Here is a 19,439-nt window from a genome sequence, read left to right as displayed (position 1 = left end):
GTGCGCTGGTAAATGCTGAACCTTTTCCACAGTGACATTCCACCACAGTGAAAATGTCAGCGTTTCGCTCGAACACAGGAAATATATTGCGTAGTAGTGTACGTGAAGCAGACCCTGATATTCAAGGCTGCACCTATAACACACAGAAATTCCTCTTTCTGTACATCCTGTCTTCACCTCTCTCTGTTCAACACGAGTGTCGATGTGTTCCAATGTGTTTTTCTCAAGGGTTAGCGGCACAAATCAACTCCACTCCTTGAGTATTCACAGTCACGGCCGTCTCGCTTCACGGGGAACGCTGAATACCCGTTTGGCTTTTGAAGTCTAAACAGTTCATTCTGTTGCTTTTCAGCATCAAATTAAAAGCAGATTGCAGGAATTTATCTCACACCACACCTTATTCACACACTATGATGAACTACTCCTGTTCCTTCATGAGGTCAATACTCTCAGCCAGTCTCCGTTCGACGGCGAGGTAATGGATACGGCTGACAGTGTTAGCCTGATACAGTGACACATTAGATAGCACATCTAGTGCCTGGCTTTGTCTGGGCCCGCTGATTTGTGATGTCAGCAGGTGATGGGTGTGATAGCAGTGTTTGAAACGAACTCGTCTCTCCATCCGCATAGACGTTTTTTTTGCATGGTCATTATGTTGAGGTATAGATGAAGCTAAAGGGAATAAGAGGTCAACGTGTGCTTGTGTGTGTGTGTAGCAATCGCAAACACGTCTGGCGCAGATATTCTGATCTCTACGTCTTCTTTTAAATCGTTCAGCCGACTGGAGTGATGGTTCCAATAATGGATCGGACCCCCCACCCCCACACACACCACCTCCTCTATATCTGACTGTGAGGTGTGATGTGATGTGGAGATATCAGACTGTGGGTGACTGCAGGTGAATGCCAGGCTGGCATCTCATCCTTCCTTCTCGGACTCCATGTTCACAATCCTGGTTCCAACCACATGGTGGACAGCTCTATCTATTTTGACTGGCAGCTGCATCACAGTGTGCACATACAACATTTGGACCTAAATAGTACAGTGAGCCAGTGGTAGAGAAAATGTATGTGTGAGTTGGCGCTGTACGTAAGAGGACATAATGTATTATATATGTTATATTGAGTTAACAGAGAAAGGGTGACACTTACTGCTTTGCAGCTAACCGGCTTTCCATTCATGTCAGTGGTAGGCGGGGCCAGGGGCTCCCAGCTTCGTCCTTTGTTATAGGTGATGAGAGTCGTCACTTTGCCATTGCTCTTCTGATTGGCCAGAAAGACCCCTTTGATTCCACGCACCTGGGAAACAATGTGAATTTACATCAGCAAGGGCGAACCTCACAAAGTATTTACTGAACAGCGCCCACTGCGGCCACAAGGCGGAGTTGTAATAGCGCGGTAAATTATCAAATAATGCAGCATAAGTCTGGAGGTAAAGTCATTCAGGTGGAGCAGCAGGTCCCAAGGCGGCGGAGTGAATGTGCGCACTGATTATGACTGATTCCTTTACCACTTTATTTAATATTGGGTCTCATTATGGGTGCCGGTGAGTCTCCACTTTCAAAATGTTATTATATTTTCTCACAAGCCACAATGTTCTCACACTGAAATGACATTGTTCAGACGGACAAATCAGGTGATAATCTATTTTGTGCGAGACCTGTCTCTCAGCGAAAGACTTCTCTCTCGTCTCTCTGATACAAACTGGCAAAATAAGTCTTTTATTTTGTGACCATGCCCATGTATGTTCCACCCTTCCACATCATCAGTGCAGCTTGTAATGCATCAACTTTCTTACACAGCGCCATTGACTTAACCTTCTCATAAAAGGTACATAGCCTCTATTCACTAACATTGGCCACCATGAGCAAGTGCTCACACCTAACTAGAAAAACCTCCCTGCAGTTGTATGCATCCGCAAACCATTGCAGTTTCTGTCTATATACATTTTTTTCCAGATTCATATAAAGTCACACTAACCTTTACCTTTGACCATTGAAATCTATCAGTTAATCTTTGAGTCCAAGCAACGACTGATCAAAATTTGACAACTAATCAAAAGTAGAAATTCCCTTGAGTCGGTCTTGAGATATCACATTCAAAAACATGCTTTGCGAAGCCACTGTGACCTTGACCTTTGACCTCCAAATTATAATCAGTTAATCCTTATGTCCAAGTGAATTTTTGTAGCAAATGTGAAGAAATTCCCTCAAGGGGTTTTTGCGATATATTGTTCATAGGATGGACGTGCCGATGGATAGATAACCGAAAAGCATGTACTTGAGCAAGTGTTGTGTAACATATTGCTTGTTTTACTGCTTATGTGATTTCAAGACAATAATTTTCTTCTTTCAAATGCCACATAGTCTGACTGTAATTCAGAAACTGGGATTTGATAATGTATTTTCCTCGATATAAGCTCAAAATAAAATGAAAGAGGAGAATGTGATGAAGCTGTTTCCTGGCAGACGTCTCACAAAGAGTCCAAATATAAAACTGCTGCAACTGGGCTGTAACTTTACCTTGAACTAAAGAGCTAGATTTAGAATATCAACCAGAACATAAGAGAACCTGCTCTTTAACGGTCATCAGTGGCTGAAACCTGATTACCCACGGTGCAATGCGTTGCAGGGCAATGCGTTTACTGGAGGCTGTGAGCAAACCACTGACACAGAATGTGCAGGGCCATAAAAGTTGAACTGAAATCAATACATACTGCATGGTTTCTGTGGCTGCGAGGTTGCTAGCTACAGCCTCTGAAGCTGAAACATTAAACGCGGAGACGATGATGAAGACAGCACAGAGAGCCATTTAAACAGAGCCAGGCAGCTTGTCAGACATGTCTCCATCCGCAGACTCCCCAAGCTCCATTTGCTTTCTATTATGTAGCACTGATGTTTATGGAGTGAAAGAAAGTAATTGTTTAAATCAAGGCACATAAGCCTGCTTGTATTCTCTCTGGACTTCTGGCTTCTCTCCTTTCTGTCTGCACTTCTTCATCTCCCCGCTTCTGTTTAAGCACTTCTTCTTCTCCTTTCATTTTTTTGCCTCGAGCCTTTATCCATCCATAAGTGTAGAGCTGCACCAGAATGACGCTTGGCCACTTTTTTCTCCAAGTGAGAGAAGAGAATATTTTCAGTTTGTATAATGATGAATTTCAATGAATATCCATTTAATTTTATCACTTGAATTTCCAATCACCGCTAGTGCATATCTGATGAAAGAGAAAAATGTAAACCAATGTTAAAATGGTCATATTGACAGATGTTTTGATTGTTTCACATCTCATGCATTGTTTGGCACCCAAAACACAAACCTATGTTCACCTATGTTGCTTAATGTCACACTCATTACAACCCGTTACATCCATGGTATCATCTAAAGCTACTTAGTTTGATGTTTGACATGATGCACAATGTTCTCAGCGATCTATCTTTGTATCCTCTGGTCAGTGTAGGTTGTCTAATGTATGTAAACCTGCCACTGTGGGAACAATGTTTGGCATGCGTCATACGTGCGCTCCAAATAGCCCTCCACATATATATATCCATCCTATGTATGTCCGTTTCTCTATCTCTTTCTGCAGCCCGAGTGAGTGATGAGAGAGGAAGAAATGTATTCTGTATTGAGGGCCTTTGCCTTATGGCCCCTCGCCTGTCCTCGTGACCATTTATCTAGAGACCTTGCCACAGCACTGAATAGCTTGACTGCCAGAACACACAGATTAAGAGAAAGGGAAGGCAGACACAGTCTTTGTAGATAAATTCAGGCTCATCCCCCACCACACTTCTGAGTCCTTGAACAAACGTCTTCATATAACATTGCTTTCATGAAAAAAGACAATAAATTTCTGAATGAATTCACTTAATATCCATTTAGGTGGAGGAAGCGTGCATCTTCACATTTTTTCAACACCTAGTCTTTATGTCTACTCTTTAACTGTAGAAGGTTTTTGTCAAACTACTGCACCATAAAGTAATTGCAATTGTCAAGAGGCCAAAATATTCTACATTCGTTGCTGCCATATTGCGCTGGTGATGTCATTTGGAATCAGAATTCAGGCAGTAGTAACCGCAGTGGAACCGCAGTATCTAAGTCCTGCTTATACACTGTCCACATCATTGCTTCCAAACAACTCAACTCAACATTTCTGCTCATCCAGACTAAAATGCAGCCCCACAGTTTGAAACCTTAAACAGGGTCAGCAGCATTTCAAAACTCAATTTTGTGGCTCTAAATCACCAGTGCAGTATGGACATCAGGCGTATCCATAGCAGAGTTGATGCATTTTCAAACGAAAACCGAGAAGTGTGGATGTAGACTGAATCTAACAAAACGTATGACATGACCCCTACAAGTGTTTACTCTTTTTTACGCTGTGTAGTCTTGCTTATGAGTAGATGTAAGATGGAGCTTGAGACTGGCAGGAGGTGTACATTTCAATTCAGGCCTCCACTACAAGCTTTGGTTTCTCACTGAAACAACAAGACTCTGGATGATGGTGAGATGAGTTTCCCTCTCGTGGACTCAGAGGGGTCAGAGTGGAGCCAGTTGAGGTTGTTCTGGTATCTGATTGAGATGGCGCCCAGATACTTCCCTGTGGAGGTTTTCCTTGCATAACCCACTGGTAGGAGAGTGAGGGACTGACCCAGAAATCAAAGGAGGGGATAACATATCCCCTCCTATAACAGTCTCTGGATTCCACAAATAGGCTAGAAAAGCTGACTAGAGAGAGGGACCTGAAAGATGTATGTGTTGGTTCTCATTATACATTCCACATCATGGGTGCAGGAACTTTCTACTACTCTTCCTTTTGCCATCTCTTGGTACATGCCACTCTAAAGCATAGGCCTCTGTAAGAAACACAATGCTTTGGCTTTAAAGTGCTTCTACTACTGACCCGCTGTGACTGAAAGACAGCTACTTCTTTTCAGTGTTACTGAAGACAAGAAGACAAACACAAAGCCAACAATGTGTCAAATTGTATGCCAACATTAGGACGCAGCAAAGTGATGAGGTAGCTCAGGGTGAAAACTAAAATGCTTTGAATTCCCCTGTGGTCTTAAGTGCAACTGGCATCAAACATTACTTTCCTGCATTGATAGAAACTACTACTTTGTCTATTAGCCACCACTATGTAGGACATTATTAAATAATCAATCAACTACAAATGACCCACACCAACAAAGAATCTATCTCACAGGCATTGTGTGTGGACAGTTCAAAGTGACCTATCAAGTTCATTTTCACTCACTTAAAACTATCCTGGTGCCTACAATTTCAAATAGCCTTAAGTGTGTAAGTCCGTCACTGCTCGTCAAACAATTGCACTGTTTGAGTAATGTGTCATAAAAACGTCAGTGACCACCTGATTTAGGGATTCATTAATCTTTTTATTTTATTTGTGGCGCAAAGATTAACATCCTTAGTAGGAACAAATGGGTTTAGGACTGAGTGCTATAAAGGTGACTAAGTAGCACACTGTTGGTTTTGGTTCTCTAATGGGATGTGTTGACAATAAAGAAATTAAAGAACGGTGCCAGCTTTATCCTTTAAGCATGATTAAATTGTCCTTTTTCATGGTGTGGTTACGTCAAGTGCTCGTTGCTGATTGGCTGCTTGGGACTCAGACTAACAGAGTCGGGAGGTAAAGAGTCCCGGAGGAGAAAGAGCTTACATTTGGACTCAGCTGTGTTCACAGCACCAACTAATTACAACCTGCAGAATATGAATGTCATTTGAAACTGAAGTTCATTTACAATTCATGAATATAATTTTTTTAAACAGTGTATGAGGGCCTCTTTCATTCAATCTCACCTCCAGGATGTCGATGAGGACGTTCTCCTCCGGCTGCTTGGTGCTGCGAACATTTTCCAGCACGATGGAGTAGTAGACACCCTGGGGGTCCGACTGGTACAGGTTATAGGTGTCTGACTGGTACCACTCCTGGAGGGCGAGGAAGACCTGGTTCTCGTCCGTACTCACTATCTGAACATCCTGGAGGCAGAGGTGGAGGGATGAGAGAGAGGATAAGGAGAAGTGGGGCAAAGAAAGGAAACGTCAGTATTTTCTGAATCATTGGTGCTGAGATTGAAGGGGAGAAAACCTTTATATGATTAATCATGAAAGCTGATGAGACTAGGATAAAGACTTTGGGAGAAATCCTTAAATGGAAATAATATGAAAAACAAAAACAGGTTACACATTAAAAATAAGAGGAAACAAAAAAAAAATAAGTGGAGTGTAAAGCAGTAAACAAAACGGCAAGAAGAAATAGGAAAAAGGAAAATGAATGAGGCATGGGGAGCAGTAGATAAACCAGTGAAAGCAGCGGAAAAGTCACAAAGTTTGACAGCAAGTCACTGAAAGCCTGAGAACATAATCCAATAAATATAGAGCGTCACAGAAACTAAGGGAGATAAGAGAGCACTTCACCCACTGAAAAACTGCTTTTGGCAGCTAAGGAAGCTTGTTATGTGTTCGTTTCAAAGCCTGTGAGCCTCCAATGCAAATGGCTTCATAGCTCATGAAAGACTGTAACGTTGGCACAAAGAGCGACTCAGCACTTTCTCTTTTAGTGATTACATTAACACATTTTAAGATAACGCCATCACAGCACAGGGGTTGGTGCCCTAGAAGGTTTGTCGCTGATTATTGATATGCCAACACTAGGGCTCAATTACACTCAGGTTTATGTTCTGGCTCGAGAGCACTGAGAGCTGTGCATTCCTAATATTTATAAATGCACTGTTTCTCTCTCTTTGCAACCTGTGTGCAAATTACCAGGTGGACAATTACGCCAAAAAGAGGAAAGCGGAAAGGAACAAAAATCAGCTCATGATTGGAACACAGCCTGGTTGATCTTTCAGCCCAAATATCTGTAAAGCCCCTGGTCAGAAACAACCACAAATATCTGTCTTTGTGTGGATACAATCAACATTCACTCCTGGGTCAAATTACTCTGCAGTAGAAACAAGGCGCTAATTTATTTTTCTTATTCTTATTATTTTGGCCGTTTAGACGCTGATGCTGCACCTCTATCACGTTCGCCGAACTTCGGGTGTTGGTGTGTAAATAACCATGACCGTTTGGGTATTTGCTGCTTTTTACATCTTGGGAGCAACGGGCAACAACAGTGATTTTTCTTCCAATCGTGCAAAATGCAACACTGGCAAGACGCATCTGTAACTGTGAATATGAGGGTGATAATGGGGGAAGAACTGGGACCTGGGTATACTCACTAATTTTGGTGTAAAGGATGGAAAGAAGGGTCACGTCAAGCGGTGGTTTGACCACAAATGAGAATTTGTGGAAGGCAATGAATGCGAATGGGGGCTGCCTCCTGAGATGTCAGCAGAGAGGCAGCAGGATGATTAATGACAGATCTTGTTTATAGTAAGACATTAGATGATGTTATTAGACTAAAAGGAGTAATGAGACTGATTCCAAATCGTAATGTACATTTAAAGATTGTTTAAAATGATCCTAAACCTGGCCTTTGATCTCAGCCCTGCGGTTTCTCCCTCATTAAAGCCGGGGGAATGTTTGTCTCTAAAAGCAGACAATCTCTACTTTCTAACAAACCGTCAACCTCTGATTATAAATCCAGTTTACCAATCCATTTGAGAGCATTGCGCTCGGCTCAGGCAGCAGCTTGAAGCTGGAGGAGGAGCTGGCACCCAGAGGTGTGCAAACTTTAGCTCCAGCTGCCTTTTAAAATTCAGAGTCAGCCCTCCACCCACCAGAGTGGCTAAAACCATAATCCCACACTACAGAAGATATAGCGTATGTCTATATGAAGTATCTAAATTGTACTTTTAGTGGACAAGCAGAGCACAGGGTGACTGAGGCTGCATATGGTTTATAACGTGTATCATTTGCAATAGAAATGGATTTGGATCTTTTTGTGGATGTTTTGTCATGGTAGGTAAAACCAAATGGATACACTGAGTGAAATTAGTGACATAACATGTATTAGATGTCATGTTTATGTTTAACAGCTCCTATTAATCGTTGTTCCTTGATATTTGCTTTATAGCCTCTTTACATTCCCTTTGAAATACTAGAACTGCAGGAAGGGGAGATTTAAGAGGAAAGTTGTGAATATAAATCTGTTATAAACAATTTCATTTACAATTCTTCAAAGTCTATGTCTTTACCTGTGAAGTGCTCACTCCTAAGCTTTAAGTTTGTGCCTGAAATTTAAAGATCCAACACGCCAGTCAAGCAACACGTTCTTCGACTCAGTTTGAAATATTTGAGCCCTAATACTGAAGAGGATTATGATGAAGGGCAGTTGAAAGAAGCTTTTGTATGCACTCAGCAAGAAGACATAGAAAAACACACACTTAACTGGGCGGATTTGGTCGAAATGAGAAGAGAGATTTGATTCAAAGAAGTTGCTTTTGTAAGTTGTGGCATTTAGAACAGTCGGAGACATTAGAGCGTTTGACTACAGCGAAGTGGTGCTGTCGAGAAACTTCAAAAAAGGAGCATTTATTTTTGTCATTGTTACAAGAGCCTGGAAACTGCAGAAAAGTTCTAAATTCAGTATTGATTTTTGTTAATGAACTTTAACAAAAACTCCCAAAATGTATTCAACAAAGAGAGACTCTCTTTCACCATCACTTGTAGAAGGTATACATTTACAGAAGGTATCATAATAGTAGGAATGGTTAAAAAGAATAAAAAAGTCAGACAGAGCTGTAGTCCCACTGTTTGTGGCAGCTGTGGCTCAGCAGGTTGAGGCCGTCGTCCACTAACTAGAATGTCAGCGGTTTGATCTCAGCCTCCCCCATTCCACCTGCCGTAGTGTCCTTGGGCAAGATACTGAACCCCAAATGGCATCTGCAGGCTAAACCAACAATGTATATGTGACGTGTGATAGAGAACGTGCTGCACCTGCACTGTATGAAGCTATGTATGAATGTGTGGGAATGGGTGAATGGTCAAAACTGTACTCTGATGAGCCTTGAGTGGTCATCAAGAATAGACGAGGGCTATATACAGACCATTTGTTATGAACTGGATCCAATTCCACTTTTAACTGGAGCGCCAAGTCAACAAAGAAGAACCTTTGTGCAAATGTTGCCCAAACTTCTGCAACTTGTATTCTCTGATCCATTACTGGAGTCGGTGGCATTTGAGAAAAGCTTCTACATTCCGCCATAGCTAAAGGAGCTAAACATAGCATGATGAGGGCAAGGAGAAGACAAATGGTCGTGGGAAATATCAGTGACTGGCACGACAAGCTGTGTGTTTTCGAAAATGCCACCTGCTTGGCTTCAAGTGCATTCTCCTTTACTCTCAGGCTGAAATCCTGACTTGACATAGAAGGACATCTCTACCAGCGTGCCCCGTATTGGTTTTGCATCACTGAGTGCCCTCTGAGAGAAACACCTTCCATCCATCTCTGTCAGGGCAAGCAGGGCCGCAGTCACCCCAGACACAAGGCCGACTGCTGAGAGTGAAAAATCTGAGATCCTGGGTCCCAGAAGCTGCGAGAAAGAACCACCTACACTCAGCGATTTCAAACTTCCCCTCCCTTGACCCGCACTCAGCATGGTGCTAATACCACTAGAGAGGTGGGGAGGGCTAAAGCTCAATTTACACTCAATAAGCTGACAATAAGCTTACCCTTAAACTGTGCAAGCTTACAGTATAACATCCACCTTTACTGTTATTTGAGATTTATTTTGTCATACGTGTTACACCTACTTTCAGTCAAACTGCTACTTAGGGCTGGGCAACGAACCAAATCAAAACGGACGTTTGTAACTTTATAAATTACGCTCATGTCGGTTATTTCGGTTAATACTTTCCCCAATGCGTGCATTCACCAACTGTCAGGTTCGTGCTCACTTTAAACCTTAACAATAAACACCTACATTAATCAGAAGTTATTAGAACACGTACAGGACTTGAAGTTTACTTTGTGCTCGTTTGATTTGCTCTAAAGTTCAGGAGACACGTATTTAAACACATTGAAAAACACTTCAATATTTCGCACACATGCAGTTCACAAACCAGACGTAATGTGACGCACACAGCCAGGACATCGGGGTTAAAGTGACCGGACAGCATCGATTAATAACTAAATAAATGTGATCGTCAGTTTGTGTGAAGCGCGACAGGGACGAGGAGACACACACACACGTCCCACAAACTCCTGAAGACAGGAGAGAAGTTCTTCCCACAGATTATGACACAACACAGTGTTTTTACTTCATTGCTGCAGAAGAAGCGACGCCCCGTTTATCGAGGTTTTAGTTTGAAATAATCGTGATATTGATTTGAAGTCATATCGCCCCGGCCCTACTGCTACTGCCGAGCATTCCCTTTTCATCTGTTCTCCTCAAATATCTGGTATTGCAATATCCTGTGACAACCTAAAGCATAGTTACTGTTTTTATGGTGGTTTTTCAGCAACTGAATCTTCCAAAAAACAACAACATCGACTTGAAGCAGATGACAGGAAATGTAAACTTTTGTACCATTTAACAGAAACACCAATTTAACGTCTGGCACCATGTACCCAGGCCAAGACAGGAAAAGTAACCAGAGAGTATCAATCACATTTCTCAACTAAAACAAATTTGCAGTGTGTTGTTGTAATTTCAAGGAGAAAAGGTTGACATAACAACTCTTACACTAAATAGGTAAGTGCAGTAATAAGGAATGATTCCTGATCTTTTCTGTTCTACATAGCATCATCCACCCAGAGTTACTGTTGGTAAACACAACGTGATGAGGTTAGGTGGATATGCAGCATGCAAGGAATTACAGTTATTCATGAGGAATGGTTCTGTGGATTCCAATTAATGACCAATGCTGATATTCCGAGTCAACATGGGGAATGGCTTTAAGATGCAGAGTAGCAGTTCACCATCAGTCCAGTGTAGGCAGAAAACTATTAGAATGCAAACAAAACATAAGCATCCAATAATAATGGAGATTTATGCACGTGAAATGGATTTCATGGAAGCAGAGGACTGGGGACTTTACTTACAGTTATTTCCCCAAAGTCTTACTTTGTTGTGAGAGTGCGAGCAGCTGATAACAGCTCTGCCCATATTGAGAGGAATCCTTGCCCGCGAGCACCAGGAATTAAAAAGTCCCGCGACCACTGAGCTGGTTGTATCTCCAGGCCCTGTCAGCAACATCATCACCCCACCATGATGCATCCATGGTCTTCCACAAGAACTCTCAATACTTCCTTTATATTTACAAGCCTCCTGTTTACCTGAGGTCTGTCACAGGAGTGTTGACTTTCAAAAGCAAACATTTCTGCCCTTTCAGGCCTTTGCCCGATTTTCTGCATTTGGTCTGTTTCCTGTTCAGCTGCTTTGTGATTCTGTCTTTGATTCTGTGCGTTTGTATGAATGAGTTTCTGATGCAATGTTGCACAGTATGTCTGATTGGTTCTGTGGTGCATTTGATGAATGCTTTATGTTATAATATTCTTGTATTTGGTATTTAAGTATACACCTTTAAATCTGATTCTATGTATATATACATATATTTCAAATTTATTCTTTATTCATTTTAAAGCACATTTACTTTCTTCGATTGAGATGTGCTATATAAATATAAAAGCCAACTCGCCAGAGCCATTACTTCAAATAAATTCAAAATCCTGCTCCTCACACACAAAGCCCTTAACAATCAAGCCCTATCATATATTAAAGTATTGTCCCAAAAGATCTCTTCACACCATGAATACAGGTCTAAAAGAGTAGAACAGGAGGTCGAGCCCTCAGCTACCAGGCTCCTCTCCTGTGGAACCAGCTCCCACTCTGAGTTCAGGAGTCAGACACTATCTCTATATTTAAGTTTAAAGTTAAAACGTTCCTCTTTGATAAATCTTATAGTTAAGGCTAGATCAGGTGAGCCCTGAACCAAGTAGAAAAGCACACGTTTTGACACCTTTTACTGTCGGATTTAAGGTTTGTGACTCAAAGCCTGGCTCCAGCTGCGGAGCTGCTACCTGTGCATCCATCTTCTCCCTAATTCTTATGCACATCAATATGAGACTGTTTCAAACCATAAACTAAAACTGTAATACTCTCATGACATAAGAAGGGGATTTTAAAAAGTCCCTTACTTATAGCACTTCTGATACTTTACTGCTGGAAGCTCACTTACAGTGCAGTCATTCCAGGCTTCTTTTTAATAGATTAGACTCCATCATTACACAAACTTGGACCGAATAGTTTGAGGAACGTCTTGCTCATTTAATTTAGAAGAAAAAAAAAAGGAAAACATCTGATGCCAGATTTCCCCTGGCAGTCATCCGTCACATAATAGCCTCTTCAGAGTGCTCACCCTCTCTCAGCAGCATTGGGCTCATTTCCCTCCACACTCAACAGATCCCATTAATCATATTAAAATCCTCATCATGCCCCTTGGACATTATTCACACTGAATTTAGTTAAGAGGTCTTTGATAGAGTTGGCCCACACATTTTACCTTTCAGAAATACTTGACTGGCTTCTGGCTGCATGCAGCTTTCTGAAGGGCATCGTCTTAAAGATGCAATATGTCCTCTTCGGAATAATAAGCACATACGAAAATGTCCTTGTCCTTGATTTTAACCATTTTTCCAATGATCCGATCTATCGTATCTCCCAGGTCAACCTAGGATACGCATATCCACCTCAACCCCTTCACTCAATGTCCATTCATTTTCAATTCATCTAATACATACATTTCCACTCGAACCCTGAAATAATGTATTGGTGGGGGGTGAACTTCACATGCAGCTTGAATTTCGCTGTAGCTATATGAGGAATGTCGAGATTCTTTCTTTTGGTGCATTTTACCCTCCTGTTGAATGTGAATCCTTCATATGCTGACACATCGGCCAGTGTGTTTTTCATGTAGGGAAGCGTTTTGGATAAAGTAAGAATCCAGTGCTCCTGCACGCTTTAGCAGGTTTTCACTTTTAATTCCATCATGTTGCGATTGAAGTTCACTGAAAACCACAAACACACGCTCTGCATCTTCATTACCTCCTCTGAAGCACATCCATGCAACACTATTGGCAGACATCCTGTTGTAGGATAACTAAGTTGGCTAATACCTTTTATACACCAAAATTAGCAAGTATAAGTGTATTTAAAAAAAAAAATATGGGTAAACCTGCAAAAAATAAGGCAATTGACCAGCTGATTTGCCAAATTAGCTTGTTCACCCGGCCGTCACTTTTTTTGGTGTTTTCTGTTTCAATTGTTTCCATTCGTCAGATTTTAGTGGGTGTTAGTGGGATTTTTTGACCACTGGAGCCTTTTTTTCAAACTGGTAAAAACAGTAACATCTGACTTCTGTCTTCAGTGGGAAAGAATACAATCAGTATTCTTCCTGGTCAAATGACTCTGCAGAAGTCGTGTCAGTTCCACTTCTGATCGGTAGGGGTGGAAACAAGACAGGGAATAGGGAAACCTAAAAATATTTTACGTATCAGCCTAAATATGTTTGACATGCGCAATTATGAAATGTCCCAGTTTCCTGTTATACATTTCCTAGGAAATGGGAAATAGGTTGTAAGTGGATTCCCATGAATCTTTTTTGAATCTGGGGCAGATGCCTGATTCAGTCACGTAGGTAGCAAAATTAGGTTTTTGACGAAGGTGTGTGTTGCCCTTTAGAGATTCAGACTGGGTCAGTGGTGAGTTCATTAAGGTTACGATTAATTTATGATTTGAGCTTCCTGGCAATATCCCAGTGACCCTGGAGTTCCCTTTTCTTTGTGTCCTTGAGCAAACCAACCTATCTGGTCCACTGGAGCTGTCTGTGCACTGTGGTTGTACAATCTCACTCAGTTAAACAAAGTGTTAAACAGAAAGGTGATTCCAACCAGGGTGATAGACAGCAAGGGAGAGGACGGAAACAGAGCAAAAAGGAACAATTATTACCTGTGATTTCACAGCCCAGTAAGCAGTGTGTGTGTGTGTGTGTGTGTGTGTGTGTGTGTGTGTGTGTGTGTGTGTGTGTTTAATCCATAACTCGGGTCAGGTCTCACAGGACAGAGCCAAACTGCTCTCTCTGATGGCCTCTGCATTTTTCATCCTAGAGCCTTTCAATTATTCAAAGTGGAAAAACATGGAAACACTCCCTTCCTCACCCTCACACACACTTTCCTCCCTTTCTCTCCTCCCTCCTGTCTCTCGCTACATCCCCATTTCCCTCTTTATTTCTCCCTTAACTCCCACCACCCTCTCCTCTCCTCCCCCTTGTGTGTCGCCTCACTTAAAAGCTTCAAAACCTGTGACCTATCTGCTCACCCAAGTAAGAGGACACGTGTAGACGGAGAGGGAGACAAGAGAGAGGGAGGGAGCAACTCGGGCATACTTTAACTAAACACACACGAGCGCACACACACACACGCTCATACACAAATTGATTTATCAAAGGCTTCCTGCCACACCTAATCAATTGATTCTATTTTCTCTACTTGTTGAAAGCAGTACAAGTGTGTGTGTGTGTGTGTGTGTGTGTGTGTGTGTGTGTAATTCAATCCCTTTCACCTTCCTTAAGGATCACTGAGTACGGTTGCTGAGGTAGTCAAGCAATAAAGACACATGATCTCTAAGTGGTGGGCTGAAGTCAAACAGGAGTAATTCTATACATTTCCTGGAGTGTGTGTGTGTGTGTGTGTGTGTGTGTGTGTTGGTGTAAAACCCTCCACGCTGTCCTCTCTGACAGAGTGTCAATGCCAGTGATTGTCTTAAACGTTTTCTTTCCTTAGTTTAAAGCTGAAAAATACATGAGATATCTCCTCAGGGCTTGGCATTCAATCAGCACCATTCAATAGCACTCAGGCTGGTGCCGCGCTAAAGCTGGCCCCTGTGTCATCGGCGCTGACAGCAAAGGTTCCTGTCCTGTCTCCTTTTGGACTGGAGCTCGTTTATCGTCTTAGCCTCAGTCAGTGACACAGGATGCAACTGGATCGATGCTTAGTGGTGAATATTTAATATTGAACGCATCTGACACCAATGAAGAAGTGGAACATAGTGGTGATAGGGCTCTGGAGTCGTAGGTTTGAATCCCTGAAGTGAGGGAAAAGCCGTCTCGCCCTCAATTGCATGTATTGACTTATTGGAGAACATGTGGAGGTGATGGTTTGAATCCTTATACCGGACAGGAGTGTCTTAATGGGAAAAATACCAAATTGCCTTTAACATTTCTCTTGGGTTATATTTCTAGACACTGACGTTCATCTGCTGTTTGTGAAGGATGTTTAAAATGCAAAACAAATACCTCTTTAGTTAGGATTACGCATGATTACGCAAAATCTACAAAAGCTATTGTCTTGAAACTTGGTGGAAAGGTGGGGTATGAGCCAAAGAAAATCCATAAAGAACCCCATTTTGGAGCGAGTTTGATTTACCCATTTGGACCTGATGCAACATCTGCATGTATTTACTTTTAAGATAGGGAGATCTTTTTTTATTCATGTCTCTATCTGCTTCAGAGGCTTAGAAATAAATTATAAATGTTGGCAATTCTGTCAGCTCTTCAGAAAACCCTCAGGTTTTAGGGGGTTGTTTTCAAATAACGCTGAGGTATTCGCGTGCGTTATTATTCGCCACCTCAGATCATAATGGGGTTCAGGAGGTGGATCCCGGAATTCAATTTTCCATTTCTTTAACATTTCGAGATACTCAACGCTTTTTTCATTTCTCAAAAAACATAATGCGGAGTGCTTATATCTCTGAACCGGTGAAATTTGTTGATCCACATGTAGGCTTTCTAATCTAAATATCCAATATGGTGATTAAGTGGCTAATCAGTCTTGGTGGAAGTTAACACTCTCCAAGTGCACCTCTACTTCTTCATAAGATAATAATAGAAACATATTTATGTCTTCTAACCTTTTATGGAAATGCATTTTTCATGGCATGTACGTCTGCGTAATGCTCACAGGCCTGTATGTACAGCCATAGCTTTGAACATAGCTGTAATAGTTCCCCCTTTCAATGCTGGCAGCAAAGGGAGCCTTTGACTTGAAGTGACTCAAATGTGCAATGAATTATAGAAAACAAAACCCACAGTCCTCCCTCTGTATAAAACTGTGTTCCAGAGTTCAGCTGAAGCAAGGCACTTCGCTGAAGCACCAAAAGGGAATTTCACCCTAACAACTGTGACTTGTGGATGACGACGTGAAGCCTCGTCAGTTGATCTTAAGAATGCAGCACCCATTTCTCAGATATTTTAGCTTTGGCTTTTCCAGTCAAAGTGGAGATATACAGTCTATGGTACAGATATTTTAAGCTGCTGCTGATATGTGGTGTTTTCTACTCAGAGTTAAACATTAAAATATCACTGAGACAAAACTCTGCTTTGAAAAGATAAATGAACCTTCTTCATCACGATCAGTCTTAATCAAAAACATGACAGGGATCTAATGCTAGCTTCTTTTTCTGGAAGCATTAACATGTCTACAGTAAGCTGTGCTTTACCTTTGGCAAGGCATACTTGGGAAACCTCATCTGGACAAACTCGTTGCGCCGATAGGACACATAGTGCTTGGTACGATTCCCTGTGGTCACCTGGGGATAGGGAGAGAAAATAAAATAAATAACACTCAACATAACATTTTCTTCAAGAAACAATGTGTAGACCACCCAAAAGTACAAATGTTTTCCTCTTATCCTTTTTGTTTCTTTTACCTAATTTCTTCTACTCTTTTTAATATTGAAAATTGTTTTAAACTTCCTCAATAAATCACATTTTGTTTTGTATAGTCCATATTCACAAATTACCCTGTTGTCTAATAGGGGAAAACTACCAAAACTTTACAGCACCTTGAATCTACCTGTAAAAGATGCTTAATCAATAAAATTGCTTTTCTCTGCTTTTCAGATATTTTATTCAGTAAACAAACAATTCACACAAAGTCAAAAAAAACAGTGGATTCATTTTGCGCCTACGACTAACAATAACCTTCAATATTGACCAAGTTTGATCTATGAATTGTCAACACACAGAGAAAACTGCTCATCAGTTTTTGTAAGCTGGAGATGAGACAACAAAAGAAATAAGACCTGAAAAACAAGTTCTGTCAACCACATTTTTCAGGACTTTTTAGGTCCTTGTTTAAGTCAGTTTGAAGGAAACAGATTTTCAAACTGAACATGAAATTAAAATCGACCGTGGAGTCTGTGCCACCGAGCTCCAGAAAAACAAGAGACTGTAGCGGCTGAAGACATTTCCCTGCAGACAGAGGAGAAAAGCTTTCCAGCGAAGTTGAGGAGCAGAGTTCATCATCCGTTGTCGGTGAGTTACATCAGGCGTAAAGTTAAATGCAAAGCCACCTCCTCTGTGCTGCACCCTGACATCACCTCACAACTTGGGACCTGTGCGTAAAAAGGCTGAATAAAAGGCTGAATCATGCTGCCCCCCCCCCACCGCCTGCAGAGAGAGCCGAACAGAAAGCTTTCGAGGCGCTGAACCAGAATACTTAAACAGCTGAGGCTGTGTTTTTTTAGCAGAGGAAAGAGATCGCCGGTTACTGACAGTGACTTAAACAGGTGCCAAACATGTCAAATCCCTGGTGACGGGGTGGCTCAGACACCGGCTCACCTCTTTCTGTGAAACACATTCCCTGTCGCCATTTGGCTTGATGAGCAGCGCTAAAGTTTACAAAAGAGCTTTGTATTCTGCACTTCTAGTTAGGCCTTTGTGAGAAGAGCGTTGTGTTTGTTTCCTCTCTGAATCTGTATTGTTGATGTTCAGATTGTGCTGCGATTACAATCCTCACCTGCTATTCAAAGCTGCAGACTGCGGCTTTTTTTGTGCTGAACTGTGATGAAAAAGTGATGAAACAATGAAAAATATGTTTCTTAAAAGTGAGAGCCCCTGCAGCAGGCTCTACCATCTACGTTTTTAAAAAAGGGATCACTTTCGAAATAATGGCTGGTGAAGTGGGATGAAATTAAGTGAGTGTGTGTGTGCCAGTGCTTACTTTGCATTCTTTGCTCTAACTCTGCATATTTCTACAGTGGTTCAACACGTGATAAGTGCAAGGGGGTCCAGGTTCCAACCCCAGCCCCCTCATATCAACCCATTAAAATGACCAGGCTTTCCAAAAACACCAGTCATCTAATAATATGTATATGTATATGTATATACATATACATATATATATTATATGGTGGAACAAAGCCACGCTGCTTTTTGCCTAAAAAAACGGAAGCAAATGGTTCATTCACCCCCTCGCTCTCAAGGGCCTGGTGACACATACGCAAATGTAACAGGGATGAAACTTCGCCGACCTGTTCACTTCCAATCAGCACAAGTTGATAAAACAATTGCTTCCTGTGGCGAAGCAAATCTGCAGCGTGGTTTTGTATGGAGTTCAACTTTGTTCAATTCTGACGGGCAATATCTCCTTTGCATTTGTGTATGTATGACTGTGCCCTAAGTCTTATTATATATATATATATTTTTTTAATTGTTTAATTTAAGGGTCATTCCACCATTTGACACCTCAGAGTACAGCTGTTGGGGAGCTCTACTGTTTGTGTGGAACAAACAAAGTTGTATAAATCCTATAAGGTGTCAAGTGGGAGCCGCGTGGAGCCGATGCGTCTTGGGTCTGAAGAAATGACACTCTTGTTTTCTGCTCACACATTTCCCCCACATCTGACATCAGTGGGCTAATCCATGAAGGATAATGGACCTGTCTACTGTTGCCTAATGAGGATATAATTCGTCTCACACACACTCAACACATACAAACACACACACTCACACACAAGATACAACTCTTCCATCCCACTGCAGAGATTCTATACTATACCAGCTCATGTATATTCCACTGTTATCGCATGCAAATGGGATTCAGCATCGGCCTCCTCAGAGCCTACAGTGCTGCACTGCATGACAAGTCAATTACAGACAAGACAATATTCATTCTGCACATTGTCCTAATTCTCTCCCATCTCAAGCAGACGGCCCTGTGTGTTATCGGAGCTGCAGAGTTTATCAGGCGCACCGACAGAAAGCTGCAGTCCCAGCTGCGTGCGCAAACACAGACACAACTGAAAAGATACACCGGCAGATACAACACAACACGCTCAGACGGCGAATGATGATAAGTAGCAGGGGAGATGACGGATTCAGGAGGACACATTTAAAAAGCTGCGACTCAGTGGTATTAATTCTCTAATTGCTGCGCTTATTTTGGAAGTATGATTAATAAGAGAGCACTGAGGAGACGAGCTTCCACACTGATCCACTGCTTTGAAGTGAGGAACAGGACGTTTACTTTCAGGCAATGAACGAGTGGAAAGAGTTGTTGTTCAGTATCTCACTTCCCCGCTCTATATGCAAGTTAACAGGACTGTCATTTGTGTTCGCGAAGACCAAAGGATGTTGTTGTGTGCGTGTGTCAGTGTGTGTTGGCAAGTGTGAGAGAGGTTGAGTCAGGAGGTGCTG

General features: G+C 41.8%; 1 protein-coding gene across 7 annotated transcripts in view; it reads right to left on the bottom strand.

The window, feature by feature from the left end:
* The window catches only part of sorcs2 (sortilin-related VPS10 domain containing receptor 2), a 289,978-nt gene that overhangs the window by 24,158 nt on the left and 246,381 nt on the right, over positions 1-19,439 (bottom strand). For all 7 annotated transcript variants that reach the window (XM_047338822.1, XM_035148847.2, XM_035148848.2 and 4 more), the window contains exons 8-10: positions 16,460-16,549; positions 5,817-5,996; positions 1,152-1,298 (exon numbers count right to left, since the gene is read on the bottom strand). In XM_047338822.1, the coding sequence (XP_047194778.1) occupies positions 1,152-1,298; positions 5,817-5,996; positions 16,460-16,549 (417 nt within the window). The remainder of the gene's footprint in view (positions 1-1,151; positions 1,299-5,816; positions 5,997-16,459; positions 16,550-19,439) is intronic.

Source organism: Hippoglossus stenolepis, chromosome 23 (genome assembly GCF_022539355.2).
Source record: "Hippoglossus stenolepis isolate QCI-W04-F060 chromosome 23, HSTE1.2, whole genome shotgun sequence".
Classification (NCBI taxonomy): domain Eukaryota; kingdom Metazoa; phylum Chordata; class Actinopteri; order Pleuronectiformes; family Pleuronectidae; genus Hippoglossus; species Hippoglossus stenolepis.
This window is presented reverse-complemented; position numbering and strand designations above follow the sequence as displayed.